Source organism: Martes martes (genome assembly GCF_963455335.1).
Source record: "Martes martes genome assembly, contig: scaffold_119, whole genome shotgun sequence".
Taxonomy (NCBI): domain Eukaryota; kingdom Metazoa; phylum Chordata; class Mammalia; order Carnivora; family Mustelidae; genus Martes; species Martes martes.
In genome coordinates, this window is record NW_027666574.1 from 7,498 (window position 1) to 34,962 (window position 27,465).

At 36.3% G+C, this 27,465-nt stretch overlaps 1 protein-coding gene across 1 annotated transcript in view; it reads right to left on the reverse strand.

Annotated features, from left to right (window-relative positions):
* Nucleotides 1-7,718: 7,718 nt before the first annotated feature.
* LOC308337917 (ankyrin repeat domain-containing protein 26-like) overlaps nt 7,719-27,465 on the reverse strand; it is a gene marked incomplete at its 3' end in the record, with an annotated part of 66,459 nt that continues 46,712 nt past the window's right edge. The window contains exons 11-17 of the mRNA XM_080831463.1: nt 19,829-19,996; nt 17,908-17,941; nt 17,420-17,561; nt 11,937-12,150; nt 10,078-10,261; nt 9,211-9,345; nt 7,719-7,871 (exon numbers count right to left, since the gene is read on the reverse strand). Coding sequence (XP_080687589.1) covers nt 7,719-7,871; nt 9,211-9,345; nt 10,078-10,261; nt 11,937-12,150; nt 17,420-17,561; nt 17,908-17,941; nt 19,829-19,996 — 1,030 coding nt within the window. The remainder of the gene's footprint in view (nt 7,872-9,210; nt 9,346-10,077; nt 10,262-11,936; nt 12,151-17,419; nt 17,562-17,907; nt 17,942-19,828; nt 19,997-27,465) is intronic.

Below are 27,465 nucleotides of genomic sequence, written 5' to 3' on the forward strand. Positions count from 1 at the left end.
TTGCAATTAGGAATAAAAGCAATGAATTTCATTTAAAACATATATAATAAAATTAAAGGGCCCTAGTATTATTGTATTATTATCAATTAGTTCTTTTATTTTAGTCATTAATTGTTTTATGTACTTGGGTGATCCCATGTTGGGTGCATAAATATTTACAATAGATAGTTCTTCTTCCTGTCAGACTGTCCTCTTTATTGTGATATAGTGCTCTTGTCTCTTACTATAGTCGTTCTTTCAGACTCTATTTTGTCCAACATAAATATTACTATTCTGGCTTTCTTTTGATATCCACTTGCAAGATACATGTTTTTTCCACCCCCTGACTTCCAATCTGCAGGTGTCCTTATGACAAAAAGAAAGCTCTTGCAAGCGGCTTATACACGGGTCTTGTTTTTTCTTCTTCTTCTTCTTTTTTTTAATCCACTCTGACATCCTATGTCTTTTGATTAGAGCACTTACCCCATTTATATCCAAAGTAATTATTGATAGATACGTATTTCTCATTTTACTACTTGCTTTGTGGTTGTTTCTAGAGATTTTCTCTGACCATTTTTTGTGTCTTCGATGTTTTACTGGTTTTCTTTAGTGATATATTTGGATTTCTTTCTCTCTTTGAGTGTTTATCAGTGGTTTTGTTTTCTTTTTAGAGATGGCATGAGTGGAGTGGGGAGAGGGAAAGGAATCTTAAGCAGACTCCATGGCTGGAATAGAGAGCAGTGCAGGGCTCAATCTCACAACCCTGAGATTATGACCTGAGCTGAGATCAAGTCAAATGCTTAAACAACTAAGCCACCCAGGCACCACTATTAGTGGTTTTTGATATATAATTTGTATATAACCTCTTCTGCATATAGCAGTCTATATTAAGCTGCTGGTCTTTAAGTTTGAGCCCTTTCTTTTCTCTTCTCCCCATGCTTTAGGTAAGGTATTATATTTTATATCCTTTTTTCCTGAGTTCCTTAACTTAGTTTTTGTATAAATGTTCATTTTTGCTACTTTTGTGCTTCCTGCCCTTATACTGTCACATTTGGTCTCTTCTTTCCACTCAAAGGGTCCCCTTTAATATTTCCTGTGGGGCTAGTTTAGTAGTCACAAACTCATTTAGTTTTTAATCTGGGAAACTCTATCTCTCCTATTCTGAGTAATAGGCTTGATGGATAGAGTATTCTTGGCTACAGATTTTTCCCATTCACCACGTTGAATAGATAATACCACTCCCTTCTGGCTTGCAAAGTTTCTGCTGAAAAAGTTCCTGCTAGCCTTAAGGGGTTTCCCCTGGAAGTTACTGACTTGCTTTCCTGTTTTTAAGATGTTTTCTTGATCAGTATATTTTGCAAATTCAATTACAATAGGTCTTGGTGTTGGCCTACTATTGTTGATTTTGATAGTTTTCTGTGTCTCCTGGATCTTGATGTCTTTTGCCTTCCCTAGATTAGGGAAGTTTTCTGCTATTATTTCTAGAAACAACTTTTCTTACACCTTTTTTCTCTCTTCTTCTACTGGGACTCCTATAACACGAATGTTATTACATTTGATGGAGTCACTGAGTTCCCTAGGTCTGGTCTCATTTTGCATAATTCTTCTTTCTCTCCCTTCTTTGGCTTCATTGCTTTCCATTACTTTGACTTCTAAGTTGTTAATTTGTTCCTCTGTTTTTTCCAGCCTGCTGTTCATTGCATTAGGTGTATTTCTTATCTCATTTATTCCACTCTTCATCTCTGATTCTTTTTTAGCTCTTTTATCTCTGTTGTAAGGATCTCACTGATGTTGTCCGTTCTTTTCTCAAGTCCAGTGAGTATCCCTATGATCACTGCTTTAAATCCTCCATCAGGCATGATATTTACATCTGTCTCACTTCAATCTCTGGACCCATGGCCTTATCCTGTTCTTTTGTTTGAGATAAATTCCTCTGTTTTCTCATTTTATCTAAGTCTCTACCAGCTTCTCTGTGTTAAAAAAGCCAGTTACATCATCTGCTCCCGAAAGTAATGGACTTATGAAAAAAGACGTCATGTAGTGCCCAGGGTCTCGTGCTTAGGGGAGAATCTCTAGTGTGCGCTGCATGCACTCTGCTGTTGTGTTCTGGCTGCTCTGTCCTTCAGGCCAGACATCTGCAGAGGCTCTCCCTCACTGCTGTGGGCAGTGTTTAGTACCTGGCCTGAAGGTAGCAACTTTTAACTAGGTGTGCTCTGGTGTGCTTGTGAAATGAGACCTGTCACCACCTCCACTGGAACTGAGGCCCTCCCGAATCTGGTCAGATGTGGTGTGGGCAGGGACTTGTGCTGATTTTCTGGGGGAAAGGCCTGCTGTGGTGGAACTGAGGCAAGAATGATTGAGCAGGGCAGTTCCTCTGGAGTGCAAGGGGATGGTGCTCGGTGTAAGCAGATTAGGCAGCCAGTGTCAGAGCTGCACTGTGTCCCACAGATGGCTCTGTGCTTCTGCTGAGGGGCACTGGAGGGAAATGGTACAAGCTGGTTCCTTTGTTCCTAGAGAGGGGTCTCTGTGAACACTGCCTCTCAGGGAAATGCTCTGAGAAGACTAATTTCCCTACTGTATGCCCCAGACACTATTCAGATCACTGTTTCCATGCTGTATGTTCCCAGGTGGTTTGCCTGCCTTCTCTCCAAGAGCAGCACAGTGCCCTACAGGCTCTATCCCAGCCAAACCCAGTGACTTTTAGAATTCCAGGTTTTAAGTCCCCCTAGTTGTAAGAACTCATGACATTATACTCCTCTCACTTTCCTGTGTAGTCAGTGGCTACAGGGAAACATTCTCTTTGTGCAGACCCGTGTCTCGCTCCTGCCCTTCTCCATGACCATGACTCCCCTCCTCTGCAGCCGCCAGGATCTGTTTCTCTCCTAAACCACATCTCTGTACTTCCTACCTTCTTTGATGTGGCCTCTTCTCTCTAATAGTGGACTTTGTTCTGTTAGTCTTCAGGGATTAGTTGAAACTAGGCTCCTCTTACTCTGCCACCTTCTTCCTTTCTCTTAAGATATTTTTCTAAGATTCCCTTCAATTACAAATTATTACAACTGGCAGGAACACCTTTCCAGAATTTCCCCACAAGCTAGGGGAAAAGAAAAACTCGCGAGCAGAGAGACAATATGATTTGAAGTATAATAGCTGAAAAACTAGAAATAGTTTAGTAACCAAAATTTGACCTTTTACCTGATCTCCATTAACTGAAATTCTAAAAGAAATAGGCAGATTTGAGTATTTTTTAACCAATCTAATACTCAATCTTTATTCTGCTTTCATCAGTGAGGAAATAAAGAGAACATTATGGAATCATTTTTAATCTTTTCAGTAGAAAACGAAATGTACTATCCTTTGGCATTATTTAAATTGAATATAACTTCTCCTTTATTTTACTCGAAGCTTGTTTATGTGGGGAGGTAAGTAAGACCATCTCGTCTTTATGTTGTGCCACAAAGCTTTCCTATATCACACAAACAGGCTTTGAATTTTTTTTTGGAATTTAAACTGATTATCTACTATTTGTCTCTGATAACTCCTTTAAATAAAACCTGATAATTTATAGCTGTATTCTGGAAATAATGTAATAAATATTTATTCCATTTATTACGTATTGAGCTATTAAAGTACATATTGTTCTATTTAAACTAAAAGAAGACAGATAAAGACACCTGTGTTTTCTGAGAATGTAGGATCTGTGCCAAGAACAGGATCAATACCAGTGTTATACACAAGAACCAGGTCAAAAGAGTATCTACTTGTGAGTTGCAATTCTGGATTAGCAAGATTTCAAAACAGGAAAGCTGAAGGCCCAGAGTTCATCTTTTCCTTCCTACATGGTGAAATTTATGGATGAGTCTACACTTTATAACAAGTTCATAAAACGTAATGAAGTAAATAGTAGATAGCAGATCCCACAACCAAGATTTGATGAAAATGGATATGCGAGGCACTGAGTGAGAGACTAAAGATATGAATGGAGAAAAGAAACAGGACTCTAGCTTTTTGAGCCTAACTTCTCATTGGATCATGGAGTCAGCAAGGCATAAGTTGGTAAAAGTCTCCTTTTCAAGAAGCAAAAAATGTCTACAGGAGTAAAGTTAAGTTCTCCTACAGTGACTTTTTATTATTACATAAGTGAGTGGTAATTTGCAAGACGACTAGGGAAGATGTCTCATAAAATTTGATTGGACAGTGACATAAGGATAGACATATAGATCAATGTATTAGAATTGACAATCTAAAAAGAAATTGCTACATTATGGTGAACTGACGTAAAACGAGGGTATAAAACAATTAAATGGAATAAGAATAGTCTTTTTAACAAATGGTACTAGGACAAATGGATGTCCCCATGCAAAGTAATAAAATTAAACCTCTACCTCATAGCATATATACAAAATTAACTCAAAACTTAAGAGCTAAAACTATAAAAAAAAAACTTAGAAAAAAACATAGGTGTATCATTTGTGACTGGATTTGGCAACAGTTTCTTAGATATGACACCAAAAGACAAAAAAAGATTAAGTATATTTCATCAAAATTAAAAACGTCTTTGCTTCAAACGTCACCATCAATAAAGTGAAAAGTCAAGCTACTGAATAAGAGAAAAGATTTGAAAATCTTATATCTGATAAGGGATCTGTATTTAGAATATGCAAATAACTCTTACAATAATGAAAAGACAATCCAATAAAGAAGTGGGCAAAACAATTGATTCAGTCTTTAAGGAAGATATAGAAATGGATAATAACACACATAAAAAGATGAGATGCTCAACATAATTAAGTTTTTGTGGGTATTTTTAACATTTTATTTGTTTATTTGACAGAGAGAACACAAGCAGGGGGAGCTGCAAAGGAAGAGGGAGAAGTAGGCCCTCTGCTGAGCAGGGAGCCTAATGCAGGGCTTGATGCCGAAGGCATCACAATTCCAAACTTCAAGCTCTATGACAAAGCTGTCATCATCAAGACAGTGTAGTACTGGCACAAAAACAGACACATAGATCAATGAAACAGAATAGAGAGCCCAGAAATGGACCCTCAAGTCTATGGTCAACTAATCTTCGACAAAGCAAGAAAGAATGTCCAATGGAAAAAAGACAGTCTCTTCAACAAATAGTGTCGGGAAAATTGAACAACCCCAAGCAGAAGAATGCAACTGGACCATCTTCTTATACCACACACAAAAATAGACTCCAAATGGATGAAAGACCTCAATGTGAGAAAGGAATCCATCAAAATCCTTGAGGAGAACACAGACGGAAACCTCTTTGACCTCAGCCACAACAACTTCTTCCTAGAAACATCCCCCAAAGCAAGGGGAGCAAGGGCAAAAATAAGCTATTGGGACTTCATGAAGAGCAAAAGCTCTTTGCACAGCAAAGGAAACAGTCAACACAACCAAAAGACAACTGACAGAATGGGAGAAGATATTTGCAAATGGCATATCAGATAAAGGGCTAGTATCCAAAACCTATAAAGAACTTATCATACTCAACACCCAAAGAACAAATAATCCAATCAGGAAACGGGCAGAGGACATGAACAGACATTCCTGCAAAGAAGACACCCAAATGGCCAACAGACAGATGAAAAAGTGCTCAACATCACTTGGCATCAAGGACATACAAATCAAAACTACACTGAGATACCATCTCCTACTAGTCAGAATGGCTAAAATTAACAAGTCAGGAAACATCAGGTGTTGGCAAGGATGCGAAGAAAGGGGAACCCCCCTACACTGGTGGGAATGGTGGGAATGGTGGGAATGTCAGCTGGTGCAGCCACTCTGGAAAACAGCATGGAGGTTCCTCAAGAAATTGAAAATAGAGCTACCCTATGACCAGCAACCACACTACTGAGTATTTACCCTAAAGATACCAATGTAGGTATCCAAAGGGGCACATGTATCCAAAGGTTTATAACAGCAATGTCTACAATAGCCAAATGATGGAAAGAACCTAGATGTCCATCAACAGATGAATGGATAAAGAATATGTGGTATATATACACTATGGAATACTATGCAGCCATCAAAAGAAATGAAATCTTGCCATTTGCAATGATGTGGATGGAACTAAAGGGAGGGTATTATGCTGAGCCAAATAAGTCAATCAGAGAAAGACAATTATGATATGAGCTCTCTGATATGAGCAAGTTGAGAGGCAATGTGGGGGGTTTGGGGAGTAGGGAAGGAAAAAATGAAACAAGATGGGACCAGGGAGGGAGACAAACTCTTAATCTCAGGAAACAAACAGGGTTGCTGGAGGGGAGGGAGGTGCAAGGGATGGGGTGCCTGGGTGATGAACATTGGGGAGGGTATATGCTATGCTGAGTGCTGTGAGTTGTGTAAGACTGATGAATCACAGACCTGTACCCCTGAAAGAAATAATGCATTATATGTTAATTTAAAAAAAAAGACTGAGAGATGGTGAAATCAACCCAATTAACTGAGAGGATAAAATGTGATAGCAGGGAAATAACATGAGATGTCCAGACAATAACTAAATGAACGTTCACAGCAGCATTATCAACGGCCAAAAAGTGGAAACAACCCAAAGGTGCATCAAATGATGAATGAACAAGGGTTTTAGCCCACAATGGAGTACTGTTTGATAATAAGGAATGGAGCACTGATATATGCTATGACACAGATGAACCCCAAAAACATTAAGCGAAGGAAGCTAGTCACAAAGGACCACACATTGTGTGATTCCCTATATATGAAATATTCAGAATGGGCAACTCTATAGAGGCAGGAAGTAGACTGGTGGTTGCCTGAGCCTGGGGGCAAGGATTACGGGTTTCTTTTCAGGGTTATTAAAATGTTCTAGTTGATGGCAATAATGGTTGCACAACTCTATCAATATACTCAGAAACATTGAACTACACATATTAAATGGGTGAAATGTATGGAATGTGTATTCTATCTCAATAAAGCTTTAAAAAAAATCCAATGGCAAGACATAGATAATTTTCTTAATTCTCTCTTTTGGGTGTATATAGTATACATGATCTAAATATTTCTGTGCATTTATTATATATTGAAAAGGAAAAGAAAATGAAGGAAATGCCTAAGTTCAACTGGTTTGTGAAATCACTTTTCTGTACAAGTTACCCTGAAATCAGTACAGATTCTGTATCCATTCAAAAAAGTAAAGATGAAAAATAAGATAATTTCCTGAAACATTCTATTAAACATTATCTTCTGCTTTTACATGGCTTAGCTCATCATGGTAACAGAGATATCATTAAAAAACATTGTTTAGCGCACCTGGGTGGCTCAGTTGGTTAAGCAGCCAACTCAGGATTTTAGCTCAGGTCATGACCTTATGGTCATGGAATCAAGCCGGCATGGGGCTCTTGCTGGGCAGGGGTCTGCTTGAAATTCTCTCCATCTCCCTCTGCCTTTCCAACCCCCCCACCAGACCACAAATAAATAAATAAGTCTTTAAAAAAATTATTTAGTAGGGAAAAAGTCCCAATTTCTGTGAGGAATGATGTGTAAGTTTCAACTTTCAAGGGTAACTACTATAAGAAAAAAATGTATAACACAAATAACAGAATGACAGTCAAAGTTTAAGAAATAAATACATTGTGAAGATACTAAAATTGTACTAAATTAATTGTAATGAAAATACAGAAGAAAGTGGTCCATGGAAATAAGCATCCTAAAACACTTCATATTATTTAACCAACTACAGATTAACTTGACATGTTACATTTCATACATACCTGATTCCTACTCTGAGCCAGTTTTTTCTTTAAGTCCTGTACCTCATCTTCTAAATTCATACGACAACGTGATGTCACGTCCAGTGAAGACTCTGACATAGATAGTTTTTTTAGGGTATCGGCCAGTTCTTCTTGAAGTTTTCTCACAACTACCTAATAAGACATTTCTGTTACTCGTTTTATAAATCATCTTACTATTAAATTACGTTAACAAAATATAACTTTAACCTATGTACTTGGAAAATTTCACTACAAACGTCAATTCATCTCCTTTTCCTAACATGTACACATTATGGATGTTTAATGAATTTGGTTAAAGACACAAAAAGATGTTATCCTGCCTAGTCAGTATTATGGTACTTAGATAATTAATTCAGCCCCACTATCCATTCCTTGTGGATGAATTTTCCCAAAGCTTCCCAAGCTACTGAAGTCTCAAAAAGAAATGGCTATATAGGTGGAACTAACTTTGGTAAATTCTACAGTATGAAATGTTTTCCCTCTTTTTTATTAGAGGCTTCAATTAATGTCGGAGTTCCTCACAGGTTCAATCCTCTGCTCAAATCCTTTTAACAGATAACTATCTCAGAACATAAGTGAAGTCATTCTAATGGCCTTCAAGACCCTACATGACTGGCTTTCACCTCTCTCCCTGACCTCCATTCCTGCTACACAAGAATCCTGCCACCCCTCATTAATCTGAAAATGGAGATGCAATGCCCAATTAATAAATTACAGAGATACAATTCTCTTTGTGTTGGACAAACTTATGCCCAAATGATAGTAATTGAGCTTTGAAATGAGCAAATTATTTGTAAAATTGCTTAAAAAATTATAAATAGCAGTGGGAAGATTAAATCAAATATAGTTTTGCTAAAGCTCATTACAGTCGTCCCAAATTATGATTTAATGAAAAGTAAGGGCCTGCAAAAGATTAAAAGGTCATAAGAATACATGATTTCAGACTAAAAATTCAAATTTATATAAATAAGAATAAAATTATGCCAACCTAAAATGTATAAAAAGCTACCATGTAGAGCTTGCATAAATGTATAAATGTATAAAAGTATATATGTATGTATATATACACATATATTTATACTTATAAATATATACTTATACTTATGTATGTATGTATAAGAAGTACTGAGATACTGTACTTTTTATTCAGTTCATTTGGGAAATCTGGAGCTAACTGTCAAGTTAACCCACTTAATTGAATCTCAATTTCAAAATATGCATGCTTTAAAAATCCTCTATGCTTGGAGTGTTGGCTTTTAAAATATATATACATATATACATGGAGAAAATATATATATATACAAACACACATATATATACATATATATGTATACATATATACACATGGAGAAATATATATATATGTATATGTACACACACACACGGAGAAAAAACAATAATTTCAGAAAATAAAATATATATACATACAAATACATACACATGTGTACTTCAAAATAACTAAAGAAAATACCCCAGAACTCATTTTGTTATCCATTTCTATCTCTTTTTGTTTGCAAAGGTGATTGTTTAGAATTCCATCTTGTAATATTCTGGCATCCTGTTTTCGACAAAGTTGTTTCTCAGTATCATACCGTTCTTCCACAACCTAAAGACATATTTTCATTAGAATTTTGGATGACACCATTAAAAAAAAAAGTCAAAAGCTTAAGAGAACTTAAAAAAAAAAGTTCAAAAGAAGTAGCCTTTTTAAATACAAGGATTTTTATCCTACACGAATAACTCAAATTTTAATTTAAATGACAGCTATATTTGTCATAGAGTAAAAATACAGGTAGATACAGTATGTGAAATAAAATTTCTTTACAAAGCATTTAACTAATTCCATCATAGTCTCAAGGTGATTTAGCCTGTACTTTAATATAAAAAATCCAAAACTGGGGTGCCTGGGTAGCTCAGTTGGTTAAGTGTCCCAGTCTTGGTTTCAGCTCAGGTCATGATCTCAAGGTTTTAAGATCAACCCTGAGTCAGGCTCTGCACTCAGAGTTGCTTGAGATTCTTATCCCTCCCTTTCCCTCCCCCTCTACACATTCCCCTACTCATGCTCTCTCTCTAAAAATAAATAAAATCTTAAAAAAAAAAAAGCCAACATGCATATTTATCTCAATTTACCCTCCATCCCTTCATTCAGAAAATAGACATAGCGTTTATACGAGAAGCCAAGAATTCCAATAAATTAATGATCTTAGCTATAAATATCATAGTTCCTATTAGTATAAAACTAAATTTTTATCTACTTTATACCTAAGTAATATACATTAAATCAAAGGGTATTATAAATAATAGTGATGGAAATATGAAATTTTTATCAAAGACTTACCTGATTGAAATTATTTCTTACAGTCCTCAATTCCATATCTAGTGCTCTAAGATTAAGTTCAAGTTCTTGTTTCATTTCAACTTCTTTCTTATACTGCTCTTCTTTTCTTGTTAGTTGCTCCCGAATCTTTTCATATAACATTTCAGCAATTGCTCTGTTCTTGTTTTCTTGTTTTAAAGTAAATCTGCAAATAAATGTGCTTATTTTAAAATTTGTTTTGTAAGCAATAAAAAGCTCATGTTATGATCTGCTTCCACATATGCTGTTTTTTTATCCAAATGAAATTTCTACATTCTCAATTTTTTTTTCCTTTCTAGGGCTCGTGTTTTTAATTTCTCACTTCAATCTCTTCCAAAAGATATATATAGTTGAAAAGAAGCAATGAAAAAGCATTGTGCTGCTTAGTACTAAGTTTTAGTCAGTAATAACTGTGGGAGACATTCTAGGGAAAGGAATTTTGAAATTATTCAAGAAAGAATGGAAAATTATTGTTTTTTCCACATAGTCCTAATTACTCCTCCATTAGAAGAGATAATTTAGTTACTATTTAAAAAAGAGAAGTTGCTGTTTATAAAAAAGTTATAATTCACTACAAGTAAATTGCTACTTCATGAAACATCACAGGTACAGCCGTGTAAGACAGTATCTGCAGATGCATTTACACAACATACACCTGCAGATTACTGTGATCCAGGACCAGGCTAGGGAGTCGAATATTTGTTGCCCTATAATTTTTATGTTTCTTCTTCTGCAATACTCTCAATTTACCTTATTGATTATTATTCATTTCATGTTTTTAAAGATTTTATTTATTTATTTGATAGAGAGAGCACAAAAAGGTGGAGTAGCAGGCAGAGGGAGAAGGAAAAGCAGGCTCCCCGCTGAGCAAGAAACCCAATGGGGGACTCAATCCCAGCACCCTGGGATCATGACCTGAGCCAAAGGCAGACACGTAACCAACTGAGCCATCCAGGTACCCCTTATCAGTTGTTTTTTTTTTTTATTAACATATAATGTATTATTTGTTTCCCCTACTATCCATTTAATAAATCATTTAAAAACCCCTTTTATAACAACACAGGATCTATATTAAGTAAACAATAAAGAGTAATATGTGCTTGCAGCATAGGCTTTTGAATTAATTTTATCAACATATAAGAGAGATGCTGAAAAAACATAGCAGTAGTCCTTTTCCATTTTACTTTTTAGTCACACTAAAATTAGTTTTAAAAAAACTAATTTTAAAAATGTTTTCTGTCTCGAGAAAAATGGCCATTTTATACCCTGTTGATGGGTCCAATTTAAAAATAGGATCAAAGAACTTTTTTAAAAATTTTTATACTTTAAGTAAACAATAGTACATTGAAGAATTTATTCCAAGTAACCAGAAATGTATAAACAGATTTATATAAAAAAACATTGCTTACAGCATTAATTAAAGTATAGAAAAATGGGGGTAAAAAAACCCAAAATTCAATTTGTTAAATAATGAGGTTTCCACATGGTGGATTTCTATATGATCATTAAAATTATATTTGGAATATTCATTAAATTATTAAAAGCTGTTAAGAACTTGCTGTATTATTTCGAAGAATCTCATACTTCACAATACTAAAGAAGTTTTCTTCCCTATAAAATCCCAGAAGGTAAGTTAGCAATTTTAAAACTTCTACACATCTGTAGTATAAAAGTAAATAATTCAAGGGGTGCCTGGCTGGCTCAACTGATAGAGCATGTGACTCTTGATCTCATGGCTGTGAGTTCAAGCCCCACATATATTGGGCGTGGAGCCTATCTTAAAAAAAAAAAAAAAAAAAAGTAAATAGTTCAAGTATTTCCTTAAAACCAAGATATCATACCTCAAACGGTAGAGTTCTTGCTTCCATTCCACTTTTTGAAGCTCTAACTTCGATATCATTTCTTTTGTTTCTAATAGCTCCTTTTGTAGTTCATTAGCCTTATTTTCCATTTTTTTATTTTCTCTTTTAAGTTGTCCACAGTGATATTTTTTAAGTTCTATTAAGCTTTCATATGAAAGAACCGCCTCCTGGATTTTCAATAAACTGACAGGATCTACATCAGAGAAAAAACAAAAACAAAAAAAAATATATAGGGCATCTGGGTGGCTCAGCTGGTTAAGCACCTAACTCTTGGTTTCAGCTCAGGTCAGACATAATCCCAGAGTCGTTGGATCGAGCCCTGCATCGGGCTCCACTCAGCATGGAGTCTGCTTGAGATTCTTTCCACCCTTCCTCCCTACCCCTCTGTTCTTTCCCACACCCCTAGTCATGCTCACTCTCAAATAAATTAATTAAATATTAAAAAAGAAAAAGAATAAAATATATGAGTACTTTTGCATATAAAGGACTGTATGCTTTCACATTCAATCATTCATACATTAAACAAATATATATTGAAGGATTTCAATATGAAATATATTACTGGGATGCCTGGGTGTCTCAGTTGGTTAAGCATCTGCCTTCAGCTCAGGTCATGATCTCAGGGTCCTGGGATCAAACTCTCCACTGGGCTCCCTACTCAGTGGGGAGTCTGCTTCTCTCCCTGCCCCTGCCCCTCCCCCCGCTTATGCACTCTGTCTCTCAAATAAATAAAATTTTTTAAAAAGCAAAAGATATTACACTAAGCTCTGCAGATCTCTGGCTTGTATTTAGCTTAAAGTCTAGGGAAGGAGAAAACAATTAGGAATTCAGAGAGTTCCTATAATAAAAGAGTTCTAGGATCACATAACATAACTTGATCTACGGTAGGAAGGGAAGATTTCCCTGAGAAAGAGATAACTATTCTGAGAAATGAAGGAGGAGCAGGAAACACGTGAGCAAAGGAGGAAGGAGAGCATTAAAGACAGTCTACAGCATGTGCCAAAGTTCTATGGCAATCTGCTTCTGGCCAAGATGGAGTAACAGGTACTGATTTATCTTCCTACCTGAAAAAAGCCAAACAAAAACAGGTAAAATACACTTTAAAATCACTTTCAAGAAAAAGGAATTCAGGCAATGAAGGACAATGATCCCTGAAAACACAAGAAGTTAGCCTAACACATACTGGAGCTCACTGCCTTGGCACAATTTCCAGGCCATGACACAGGTGAAAAAACTGAGATAGACTCCACCAGACTCCCTGAGTTGAGGTGATGAAACTGAGTCCGGTGAAACCAAGACAGATGAGATCAGCGGTCAAAGCACTGGCGAGGAGAAAGCAGAAGAAAGAACGAACCCCGGAGAACAGAAGAGTAATAACCAATGCATGCACGTAAGGAAATCTCCTGTGACCAGGGGAAAGATCCATCTGGAAAGAGCAGAGGAAACCCTGCCTGGTGCTCACACGGCACCAGGGGCAGTATCTATCCCCATTAGCCATGCTGGAAAAACTCATAACCCGCAGCACAATGAATAGCGTAAGTAGGTCGTGCCTCAGCAGTGGGGAATTATGAGCTCTAGGCTGAACACTACTCTGGATTCACCTAACAATTCATAAGAGCAGGACGGGAAAGGATCAAACTGTTTGTCACTAACTTAGCTAGAACTCCAAAGAAAGCATAAAAAGGTAAGTGGAGGCATAGAAGCTATTTTTTAAAAACTAAATAGCACTTACAGAGATGTAAATTATATCACACATGAAAAACACACTGGATTTTCCAATAAACACATATGAGACAGCTCAAAATAAAAGACTGAAGTTTGACATCTGAAAACTGTGAGAAGCTAATATACAATTTCCCAAAGAGGCAGAGGAAAGGAACTAGAAAAAAATATTCGAAGAAAAAATGAGGGGGGCACCTGAGTGGATTCGTCAGTGGGCGTCTGCCTTCAGCTCAGGTCATGATGTCATGATGTCATGATCTCAGGGTCCTAGGATCAAGCCCAGTGTTGGACTCCCCAATTAGAGGGGAATCTGCTTCTCCCTCTCCTGCCCCTCCCCCCTGGCTTGTGCTTGCACTCTCTCTCTCTCTCTCTCTCTCTCCTTCTCTCTCTCAAATAAATGAATAAAATCTTTAAAAAAAGAAAAGAAAAAATGGCCAAAACCTTTCTAAACTTAATGAAAACTCTAAACCCACAGATCCAGAAGGATCTGGCTAGGAGTGAAGAAAAGAAAGTAAACCTTTATAATTTTCTTAAACGACATATGATGTGTTATAACATTACTAGATGGAGGACTATGATGCTTACGTCATATACTTTAGGCCCTAATCACCAAAATAGCAAAACTAAAGAGTTACAGCTAGTAAGCGAAATACATACATACACATAAACACATAAATAAAACTAAATCATAAAAATTACTTGCTTAATCCAAAAGAAATCAGAAAAAGAAGAGAATGGAATGAAGATCGGAAAGGACAAATTGAAGTCAAACAACATGATGACAGATTCAAATCAACTACATCAATAATCACAGTAAATGAAAATGGTCTAAAAGTCTCAATGAAAAGGCAGGCTGTCAAAATGGATAAAAAAGGAAGACCCAGCTATCTGCCACCTATAAAAAAAAATGCACTTTAAATGTAAAAACTACAAATGTGTTAAGAGGCCAGAAATATGATAGACCACACTAACACTTGGCAAAAGAAGGCTGAGCCTGAGCGGTTACATTAATACCAGACAAAATCGATTTCAAAGCAAAAACATTAGCAGCAATAAATAAGTTCATTTAATAATGATAAAAGGGTCAACTAAAGGAAGCATAATAAACATAAATGTTTATGCATCTATTAATAGGTTCAAAATACATAAAGTAAAAATTGACAGAACTTCAGAGAAACAAGCAAATTCACAATTATAGTCTGAGAGTTCAGTAGGCAGAAAATCAGCAAGGACATCGTAGACTTGAACACTACCGTTCTTCTCAAGCATCCGTGGAACACTTACCAAAAGAGACTATATTCTGGGTCATAAAATAAATTCTAATAAAAGGAGTAAGTCAAAAGAACTGAAGTCATAAGAGTGTGTTTTGTGACCACAAAGAAATCAAATTAGAAATCAAGAATAAAAATATCTCTGGAGAATACTCAAATATTTGCAAACTAATTAACGCCCATCTAAATAAACCCTGGGTCAGAGCGCCTGGGTGGCTCAGTTGGTTAAGTATCTGCCTTCGGCTCAGGTCATGATCTCAGGGTCCTGGGATCAAGCCCCACACTGGGCTCCCTGCTTAGAGGGGAGTCTGCTCTAAGACTCGCTCGCTCTCGCTCTCTCTCTCTCACTCTCTATCTCTCTCTCTCAAATAAATAAAATCTTTAAATAACCCCTGGGTCAAAGAAGTAAGGAAAAAAGAAATTAGAAAATATTCTGAACTGAATGGGAATGAACATATAACACCTAAGAATTTCTGGAATCCTGCAGTAGCAGCACTCACATGAACATTTATAGCACTGAATGTATATACTAAAAAAGAAGAAAAGTCTCAAACTGATGACCTTTGGCTCCACCTGAAGAAATTAGTAAAATAGTAGTTAAAAAAAGTTTGATAAACTTTGGTTATGTAGAAAAATCTGACAGAATTTTTTAAAAAGCTACTAAAACTAATAAGTAAACTTACCAAGTTCAAGAATGAACCTGGATCCATACCCTGTATCATAAATAAAAAAGAACTCAAAATGGGAGTGCCTGCATGGCTCAGTCAGTTAAGTGGCTGCCTTTGGCTCAGGTCATGATCTCGGGTCCTGGGACTGAGTCCTGTGTCCAGCTCTCTGCTCAGCAGGGAGCCTGCTTCTCTCTCTCCCTCAGCCTGCCATTCCCCCTGCTCACGCTCTCCCTCTCTGTCAAATAAATAAATAAACAAATAAAATCTTTAAAAAAAAAAAAAGGACACAAACTGGATCTCATGGATCACAGATCTAAATGTAAGACCTAAAACTATAAAACTTTGTTATTCAACTGCAAAACTTCTAAAAGAAAGCGTGAGAGAAAACCTCTGACCTTGTGCTAGGCAAAGATTTCTCAGATAGGAACACCAAAAGCAAAAATCTATAAAAGAACAAAGGTATAAACTGGACTTCATCAAAAAGAAAAACTGCTCTTCAAAAGATACTGCTGAGAGAATGAAAAGTCACAGACTGGGAGAAAATCTTTGCAAAAAAAAATACAGGTGATAAAGGAACTATATCTAGAATATACAAAGAATTCTCAAAACTCAACAGGTTAAGAAAACCTAATTTTTTTAAAGGTTTTATTTATTTGTTTGACAGACAGAGATCACAAGTAGGCAGAGAGGCAGGCAGAGAGAGAGGAGGAAGCAGGTTCCCCGCTGAGCAGAGAGCCCGATATCGGGGCTCGATCCCAGGACCCTGGTATCATGACCTGAGCCGAAGGCAGAGGCTTTAACCCACTGAGCCACCCAGGTGCCCCAAGAAAACCTAATTTTTAAAATGACAAAGGATTTGGACAGTTCAAAGAAGATATACAGATGGCAAATAAGCCCACGAAGATATGCTCAACATTATAAGTTATTAGGGAAATGTATATTAAAACCATAATGATACATATATTACAGACCCATCGGAACATCTAAGACTTAAAAAACTGACAATACTAAGTGTTCATGAATATATAGGGAGAAATCAGAACTCTTACACATTGCTAGTGGGAATTGGAAATGGTGCAACTACTTTAGAAAACCATTCGGCAGTTTCATAATGAGGGAATACAAAGAGACACGAGACTTAAGGGTTATTACCTGCCTGAATTACAGTTAAGGTTTCATATGCATATACATATGTCAAAACTATCAAATTATACACTTCATAATGTGCAGTTGCCCTAACTTAAGCTGTTGAGGGGAAAAAAGCTCTATTATAAGAAAAAATATCTAAAACAGTGGCTGAGACACGGACAGAAGAATATGAAACAATCCAAGATGAAGCTGAGAACTGTGGTTTTTCACCCCAGAACGATGAGACGTAATAACTAAGCTTTAAGCAAGGGGGTCACGTGATGAAATATAAATTTTTAAAAATATATGGTGACTATGGTTGCAGTGTAGACCAAGATTCTGGGAAGTGGAATGCCAGGGAAAACAGTCCTGGGTCGTTTCAGTATTCTAGGACAAATGTAGAGGTAACCTGACCTGACCTTGGGTGAAGGCACAGAAGAGGAGAGTTAACACACATCAGGTGTGCCATTCCTATGACGAAAAACATAGTGGAAATTACAGCTCTTTGGCTAAGAGTATTCAACATTTCTCTATTTTCATATAAAACGTATTTCTGAGATGAGTAGCTCTATAACAACACATCAGTGTTGTATGGTACAGCACTAGACAAGAAGTGCACATATTACTATAGGAATGTACATACAAAGGCTTCATATTTACACAAGGGTCTTACCTTTACAATCCATGCCATGTTGTTCAATTAGCGACATGCAAATCATATAATTAGAGCAAGGCATGCGGAAACCCTCCGAAATTGTTTCAGATGACAGAGTTAAGTCATCAAAGTCATCCATAGAATCAATTTGCTTTTTGACCTACAAATAAATAATACTACTTCAAAATGTCCCCTAAATGTTGATAAAATATACTAAGTGTAGAGAGATGATAAATACCCGTATCTTTTTACAAGAGTAAAAAAAAGGTACTTTCGAAAGGACTGATTTTTATCAAAATGACCTTTATCAATAACTAGTGTTTCTGAACAACTTTTTCAACGTATATGTCTGTACAACAAAGGCAGATTTTCTCTTTATTCACTATGCCTTTCCTAAAGTAATTTTTTATCATGGAATAATATTTCTGATAAACATTATTTATCAAAATAACGTAATAAAATAAAAATTTAAAAATAAATGAAAAAAATTATATGTATATATTTACCTTTTCCTTGTCACTAGATGTTTCCTTTGCAGATCTAAAAAAAAATCAATTCTTTTCAGGCAAACATTAAATACTTAACATACAAAGAATATCTAAATCATATCTAAACTATATTATGAATCATGTTAACAAAGCATTAAATTTAGATCAAACTGACAAAAAGCAAAGGAAAATCATAACGTTACTTGCATTATTTGACATGAAGAAACATACCACATTTTTTGTCATCATTTTCAATAAAAACAAGCTTTTACTGGTTCTAAAAACTATTCGGAAAGTGCAAGTTAAGTTCTTATATGAAAGAAACCCTTTTTTGATAATCATGATATTAGTGTTTTGAGGATCTACTGTGTAAACACTATGCATTATTATGAAAACTTCACATGTTTTAAGGGTATTTTAAGCCTCACAACAATCTTATAAACGTAGGTAATTATATTGGGTATTTTACACAGGAAGAAAATGAGGCACAGAAAAAAGTAACTTCCCAAAGCTGGTACAGGTGGTCAGGAGTAGACCCAGAATTCAAATCCAGGAAATGTGCCTTCAAAACACGTGTTTTACAGTATATGGTGAAAGTAATATTTAAGTGTTTTTAAGTAATCTGATAGCAAATGAATCTATGCGTATTCCATTTTTAGCTATAATTGTAAATAATAATTCATGAATCTTAACCATTTTTTTAAATAAAAAACTTCATATGTAGGCAATATTGAAAATCTACTTTCAAACAACTCAAGATTTGCTTCTTCTAAATAAGTTGATCAATGCGCATTCATTTATTCATTCAACTGTTTATTCACAAACAGACACTTATTGAGTATACTATGTAGGTGTCAATGACACTGTTGGTACAGGAATCTTCAGCTTTGTAATTTAGAACTTTATAAACCAAAAGTAATAATCTATGATAGATTGATAGTTTTTTTTTTCAATTATAAATAAAATCTTTCCCCTTCCCCCAGAATCTAAACAAATATTAAGTAAATATAAGCAGATAATTCAAAGTCCCTAATAAAACCATAGCTATTCATGATACTGTCAAAGGCACTGAATATCTGAAATTATCAAGGAATGGGGACGCCTGGGTGGCCCAGTGGGTTAAAGCCTCTGCCTTCAGCTCAGGTCATGACCCCAGGGTCCAGGATCAAGCCCCACAACGGGCTCTCTGCTCAGCAGGGAGCCTGCTTCCCTTCGTCTCTCTCTCTGCCTGCCTCTCTGCCTACTTGTGATCTCTGTTTGTCAAATAAATAAATAAAATCTAAAAAAATTATCAAGGAATGATTAGTTCTATTCAGAATGGCCTAAGGTTTATATATTTACTATTATATGTATAGTTTTAAGTGAATGAATGATAGTATCTGCATATTCAATTATATGAGAATACTCCACGGTGGAACCAATTCTGAATAAACAATTTCTTGACACAAAACTACATGAATAGGAGTACTAAGGACAATTACTATATCATCTTTAAAAGAATGTAATACAATCAATAAGCTTTCTAACATTTGGAAATGTGAAAAAAATTAAATAAAATAGCCATGCCTATCTCCATTGGATCATTTCCGGGAGCATACAAAGGTATTCTAAAAGCTCCCATCTTAAAATTAAAAAATAAAGAAAATTCTTTTGAACTCCACATTCTTTTTCATATCATCCATTTCTCTATTACCTTTCCTGTAAAAATTCTTTAAGGAGTTCTTTATACTTATTCATTACAGTCCAGCTTCCATGGTGACTGCTGAAACTGCTCCTTGTCAAAGTCACTTGTCCTCATCTTAACCTTTCAAGCAGTGTGTCTGATATACTTGAGTATTTCTTGTCTTCACTTGTACCTACGCTACAGCATTTCATTTCCATAAAAAGTAATCATTGTTAAAATTCCTTCAGAAGGAAATAAAGAATTTGTAGATTTTACCTTCCTTCATCCTGATCCATTCCACTTGAAGTGTTGTCATCATTCATTTGTAGAGGATGAGAAGTTAGAGAAGGGGCTTTCTCAAACCTTGATGTAATCACAGATTCTTTTGATGTTTGTTTTTCTTTATCCCCTTTCCTTACTTCCTTTATATCCAAAGCAGGAGCACTATTTTTTAAAAATCCATTTAAAACATCCATTAAAAAGCTAATGTTTTCGGGAGCCTGGGTGGCTCAGTTGGTTAAGCCACTTCCTTTGGCTCAGTGGTCTTCTCCCTTCTCATGCTCTTTCTTACTCTCTATCCCTCTCTCTCAAATAAATACTCGACCATTCTCTTATACCATACACAAAGATAAACTCGAAATGGATAAAAGACCTCAATGTGAGGCAGGAATCTATCAAAATAATAGAGGAGAACATAGGCAGTAACCTCTTCGACATCGGCCACAGCAACTTCTTTCAAGACATGTCTCCAAAGGCAAAGGAATCAAAAGTGAAAATGAACTTTTTGGGACTTCCTCAAGATAAAAAGCTTCTGCACAGCAAAGGAAACAGTCAACAAAACAAAGAGACAACCCATGGAATGGGAGAAGATATTCGCAAATGACACTACAGACAAAAGGCTGATATCCAAGATCTATAAAGAACTCCTCAAACTTAACACACACAAAACAGAAAATCACATCAAAAAATGGGCAGAGACATGAACAGACACTTCTCCAAAGAAGACATACAAATGGCTAATGGACACATGAAAAAATGTTCATCTTCGGTAGCCATCAGGGAGATTCAAACCAAAACCACATTGAGATACCACCTTATACCAGTTAGAATGGCCAAAATCAACATGACAGTAAACAACAAGTGTTGGAGAAGATGTGGAGAAAGGGGAACTCTCTTACACTGTTGGTGGGAATGCAAGTTGGTGCAGCCACTTTGGAGAACAGTGTGGAGATTCCTCAAGAAATTAAAAATAGAGCTTCCCTCTGACCCTGCAATTGCACTACTGGGTATTTACCACAAAGATACAGATGTAGTGAAAAGAAGGGCCATCTGTACCCCAATGTTCATAGCAGCAACGACCACAATCCCCAAACTGTGGAAAGAGCCAAGATGCCCTTCAACAGACGAATGGATAAAGAAGATATGGTCCATATATACAACGGAATATTATGCCTCCATCAGAAAGGGTGAATACCCAACTTTTGTATCAACATGGATGGGACTGGAGGAGATTATGCTGAGTGAAATAAGTCAAGCAGAGAGAGTCAATTATCATATGGTTTCACTTACTTGTGGAGCAAGTAATAACATGGAGCACATTGGGAGATGGAGAGGAAAAGTGAGTTGGAGGAAATCGGAGGGGGAGACAAACCACGAGAGTGGTGGACTCTGAGAAACAAACTGAGGGTTCTGGAGGGGTGGGGGTGGGGGGTTGGTTGAGCCTGGTGGTGGGTATTAAGGAGGGCACATATTGCATGGAGCACTGGGTGTGGTCCATAAACAATGAATATTGGAGCACTGGGAAAAAATTAAATTTAATTTAAAAAAATCTTTTAAAAAATTTTTTTAAAGATTTAAAAAGCCAATGTTTTCTAATAATTTCACTGGTCAAGAATTAAAAAAAAACCAATTTTTTGTAAAATTCGGCTACCCATTTCAATTCATTTATTAGTTCACAGAACAGTTATGAAGTCCAACCATATATAAGCAAATACACATCCCTTGCTTCAAAGACTGATCAATATACAACTACAATACAATGTCTTTGTGGTGACAAAGCAGCTGTGGACCTCTTTGTAGGAGCTGTGGAACCAAGCACCATAAACCAAGGGACCTAGGAAAACTCTTGCCTACCCATGCATCAGATAACAGGCACACTCACTACAGTCCCAGCTATGGACCCAGCAATAGCCCATAGACTGGCTCCAGCCCCTTCCTCTCAACCACATCTGGGAGCCCCTGGAAAACACTTAGATAATCACCCATTGACAAAAGAGCTTTTTTAGAAAAACTAGATTTCCTACAGTAAAGTTCCAGCACACCACCAGAGCAAAAACAAAACAAAACAAAACAAAATCAGGTTTGGATACACTGGAAAGGTAGTCATTAAAGACTACTTCAAATGCAAAGACAGCAATGTAAAACTTCAAAGAATATAAAAAGTCAAGGAAATATGATACCACAAAATGATCACAATAATCTTCCAGTAATTGATTTCAAACACATGAAGATCAGTAGTTTATCCAAAAAAGAATTCAAAATAGCAGTTTTAAGTAAACTCAGTGAGCTACAAGAAAACACAAAAAGCCAATTCAGGGGTGCCTGGGTGGCTCAGTCTGTTAAGCACCAGACCTTTGATTTTGTTTCATGATCACAAGGTCATGAGATCCAGCCCAGCATCAGCCTTATGCTCAGTGTGGAGTCTGCATGTCGCTCCCCCTCTGCTACTTGCCCGGCTCACACACGTGCTCTCTCTAAAATAAATAAATAAACAAATAAAATCTTAAAAAACAAAACAAAACAAAAAAAAAACAGTTCAATAAAATGAGAAAAATACTAGATGAACAAAATGAGAAGTTTAATAAAGAGTTGGAAGGGCACCTGAGTGGCTCAATGGGCTGAGCCTCTGCCTTCAGCTCAGGTCATGATCTCAGGGTCCTGGGATTGAGCCCCACATCGGGCTGTCTGCTCAGTAGGGAGCCTGCTTCCCCCTCTCTTCAGCCTGCCATTCTGCCTACTTGTGATCCCTCTCTCTGTGTCAAATAAATAAAAGCTTAAAAAAAAATGCTGAGAGAAAAGAACTGCCAACCAAGAATACTTTATTGAGCAAAATTATCCTATAGAAATCAATCAAATCAAATCAGTAAGTTTGATACACATTAACAGAATGGGAAAAAAATTACATGATCATCTCAATATGTGCAGAAAAAGCATTTGACAAAATTCAACATCTTTTCATGATAAACACTCTCAATAAAGTGGGTACCAAAGTATCATACCTGAACATAACTAAGACCACATATGAAAAACCCACAGCTAACATCATACTCAGTGGCAAAACACTGAAAGTTTTTCCTCTAAGTTCAAGAATAAGACAAAGGCGCCCACCTTACCACTCGTATTAAACATCAGACTAGATAAAGAAATGAAAGGCATCCAGATCAGAAAAGAAGAAATCAAACTGTCTTTGTCTGCAGAGGATATGATCTTACATATAGAAAATGCTGAAGACACCACCAAAAAGCTGTTAGAACTAGCAAAGATGAAGGATACAATATCCACATATACAAATCCGTTACATTTCTATACATTAACCAAAAAAATCTGAAAAAGAAATTTAAAAATACCATTCACAAAAGCATCAAAAAGAACAAAATACTTAGGAATAAACTTAACCAAGGAGGTGAAAGATATGTACACTAAAATCTATGAGACTTTGATAAAAGAAACATCAGACACACAAATAGGAAGATATCTCATTATTCATGGATTAGAGAAATCAACATTAAATATCCACGTGACTCAAAGCCATCTGTAGATTCAATGCAATCCCCGTCAAAATTCCAGTGACATTTTTCAGAGAAATAGGAAAAAGAATACTTAAATTTATATAGAACAAAAAACACCCCAAATAAGCAAATCAGTCCAGGAAAGAACAAAGCTGGAAGCATCACACTTCCTGTTTTCGAACTGTTACAAAGGTACAATAATCAAAATAGGATGACCATTCATAAAAAAAAAAAAAAAAAACACAAAACGCAAAGAAACAGAATCAAGAACCGGACAATAAACCCATGGATATAGTCAACTAAAATTTGATAAGGGAGCTGAGCACACTCAAGGAAGAAAAGATAATCTCTTCAATAAATGATCCTGAGAAAACTGGATATTCACATGCAGAGAATGAAACCGGACCCCTAACTTACACCACTCACAAAAATTAACCCAAACTGGATTAAAGACTTAAATATATAACCTTAAACCATAAAACTCCTACAAGAAAACGGGGGAAAGCTCCCTGACATTGATGTTGGCAATGATTTTGGATGTGACATCAAAAGTACAAGCAACAAAAGCAGAATCGGTGGAACAAGCAATGTTTCTGCACGGCAAAAGAAACGAGCAACACTCTAGTTCCATTTACGTTGAATATATAGGGGAAGGAAAGGAAAAAACAAGATAAAAACAGAGATGGAAGCAAACCATAAGGGACTCTTAACTAGAGGAAACAAACAGGGTTGCTGGAGGGGAGGTGACGGGAAGATGGTCTAACTGTGCGGTGGGCATTAGGGAGGGCACTTGTGATGAGCACTGGGTGTTACATGCAGGTGATGAATCACTAAAGTCTACCCCTGAAACTAGTAATACAATATATGTTAACTAAGTTGAATTTATCTAAAAAACAAAGCAGAAACAAGTAACATAATGAAAAAGCAACCTACAGAATGGATGAAAATATGTGCAAACCACACTATCTGAAAAAAGGTTAATATGTAAAGTATATAAGAAATTCATAAAATTCAACAGCAAAAAACCAAATACAATTAAAAACTGGGCAAGGCATCTTAATAGACAGCTCTCCTCAGAAGATATTCAAATGGCCAACAGGACCAAAAAATGGGCTCGACATCACTATTCATCAGGGAAATGCAGATCAAAACCATAATGATATATCGATCACCTCACACCTAATAAAATGGCTTACAACAAAAAGGGAAGAGATACCACTGGCAAAGATGTACAGAAAAGGGAATCCTTACACACTGTCACAGGACTGTAAACTGGTACAGCCACTATGCAAAACAGTGTGGAGGTTCCTCAAGAAACTAAAAATAGAACTATCAGAATATCCAGTAATCCTATTTCTGGGAACATTCTGACAGAAATGAATCAGTATCTCAAAGAGGTACCTGCGCCTCTATGTTTACTGCAGCATTATTTACAACAGCCAAGACATGGAAACAACCTACATGCCCATCAGGGGATCCACGGATTTAAAAATGTGGTGTATATATATATAGGAGAAGGGAGTTGAGGGAAATTGGAAGGGGAGGTGAACCATGAGAGACTATGGACTCTGAAAAACAACCTGAGGGTTTTAAAGGGGCGGAGGGGGGGGTGTGAGGTTGGGGGAACCAGGTGGTGGGTATTAGGGAGGGCACAGATTGCATGGAGCACTGGGTGTGGTGAAAAAACAATGAATACTGTTACGCTGAAAATAAATAAAAAATTTAATTAAAAAAATGTGGTATATATTTACAATGGAATATTTTTAGCCACAAAAAAAAGAGGGAAACCCTGCCATCTGCGACAGCATGAATGAACCTTGAGGGAATTAAGCTAAGTGAAGGAAGTCATCCAAAAAGACAAATACTCTATAATCTTACACACGGAATCTTGAAAAAAACACATTTATAGACTTGTGGTTGCCAGGGGTAGGAGGCTGAGGGAAATGGATAGATATTGGCTAAAGGGTACAAACTTCCCATTACAAGATTAGTAAGATCTGAGGGTCTAATGTACAGAATGGTGATTACAGTTAATAATACTGTTACATATTTGAAAGTTACTAAAAGAGTTGCTAAAAAAGAAATGATAATTATGTGAGGTGATAGAGTTATTAACACTATTATCATTTGACAATATAAAAGAGTATTAAAGTAATACAGGTATACCTTACACCTACACAGTTATCTGTCAATTAGACCTCAAAAAATCTGGACAAAATTCAACAATACTCACATGTCAAAAATAGCAATAATCTGATTAATTTTGTTTGAAAATAAAATTATTTGAGGGTGCCTGGATGGCTCAGTCGGATAAGGTCTGCCTTCAGCTCAGGTCATGATCTCCAGGTCCTGGGATCGAACCCCAAATCAGGCTCCCCGCTGAGCTTCGCCCTCTCCCTTTGTCCCTCCCTCCTGCTCATACTCTCTCTCACACAAATAATTTCTTCTTAATTTTCTTAAAGAAAATGATTTGGTAACTTTTGTATACTTTTACCTTACTATTTAATCCTAACATAAAAAGCTAGATTTACTAATACAAAATTATAATTACTTTTTCATGGACTAAATGCATGCAAGAGAATATTATTAGCATATAGCTACCTAAACTCACAAAAAGACTAAATTTCCCACAAGAGATGATTAATTTAGGAATTGAACATGAGCCCCTCAGAGCACTGAAAACAAAAACAAAGCTAGCAATTACTGTTTTAAAACTGTTAAACAGATAACTATTCTAGTTAAAATTTAACATCCAAAAAAGAAGGATCTTCCTGAAAGCAATTATTGAACAATCTCTCTCGACCTAAATTTCAAAAATAAATCTATAATTACAGAATATGAAATAGCTTTCATTTTGAACACAGTTGATAGAAGCAACTTTTAAATAGAAAAAATCTAGTTAAAGTCGCCTCAAACTTAGGGTGGGGGGAACCCAAATAGGAATAGGAAGCCATAGTAACAAGAAGCCACCATATGCAGTTTTAAATGCGTGTAATTGATCAATGCCTACTGGCCTCACTCACCAATCAGGCAATGTCAGCTCCTCCTTTCTAAAAGAAAGCCAATATGGAACAAAATCACTCCAATACACATGCCTCGAGTGCCAACCAACCAACAGTCTCACCCAAATTACCATGGTGTTTCAGATGATGACAAACCACTTAATTCTCTGAAAGTCCCCCAAACCTTAAACTCTACTCTTCCCAAAACCCTATATAAGAATAGCAGACGGCTCTGTCAGAAAAGACTGACCAGCATAGTTCTCTCTTACTAGTAGGCAATAAATTCCAGCTTCATCTTCTTAGTTTACATATTGAGGGCTCATAATCCTTTTGCAAGAATTGTTAAAATCTTATAATAATTTACAATCATATTTCATTTTCCCTAATAAAATATAAATGAAGTTTGTGATTCCTTTGATCCATTTTACTATAATTAAAGCTAACATAAATACCAGTAAAAGAATAAGTAGCAAGTAACCACAATATTGGGCCCCCAAAAAATTAAAAAAAAAATGCATACAACTGACAGGTTAAATTGTCAGAAGGGACCCATGTCAAACTTTCCTTTTGTTTAACTGAGAATCAGCATTATGTTAAAAACAATACATGCAGGTTAAACCCCATTCACTCAATAAACATTTATTGAATAGAACTATATATGCTAGAACATTTTCTAGGCACTGAGAACATGGCAATGAACAGATAAAAATCCTATTCATGAGTGAAGTAAACACAAAAAACAATAAACTACACAGGCAAAATAGCCAGTAGTAGAGGAGAAAAACTAAAGCAGAGAAATCAAATTTTGATGTGCTATAGGATAACCAAGAAATCAGGATATTTCCCAAAATATAGGATAACCAAGAAATCGGGATAACCAAGAAAGGCCTTAATTTTTTTTAAGATTTTATTTATTTATTTGACAGAGAGAGAGATGACAAGTAGGCAGAGAGGCAGGCGGCGGGGCGGGGGTGGGGGGCGGCGGAGCAGGCCCCCCACTGAGCAGAGAGCCCGATGCAGGGCTTGATCCCAGGACCCCCGCATCATGACCTGAGCTGAAGGCAGAGACTCAACCCACTGAGCCACCCAGGCACCCCGAAAATTTTAATTAATTTAATTTAAT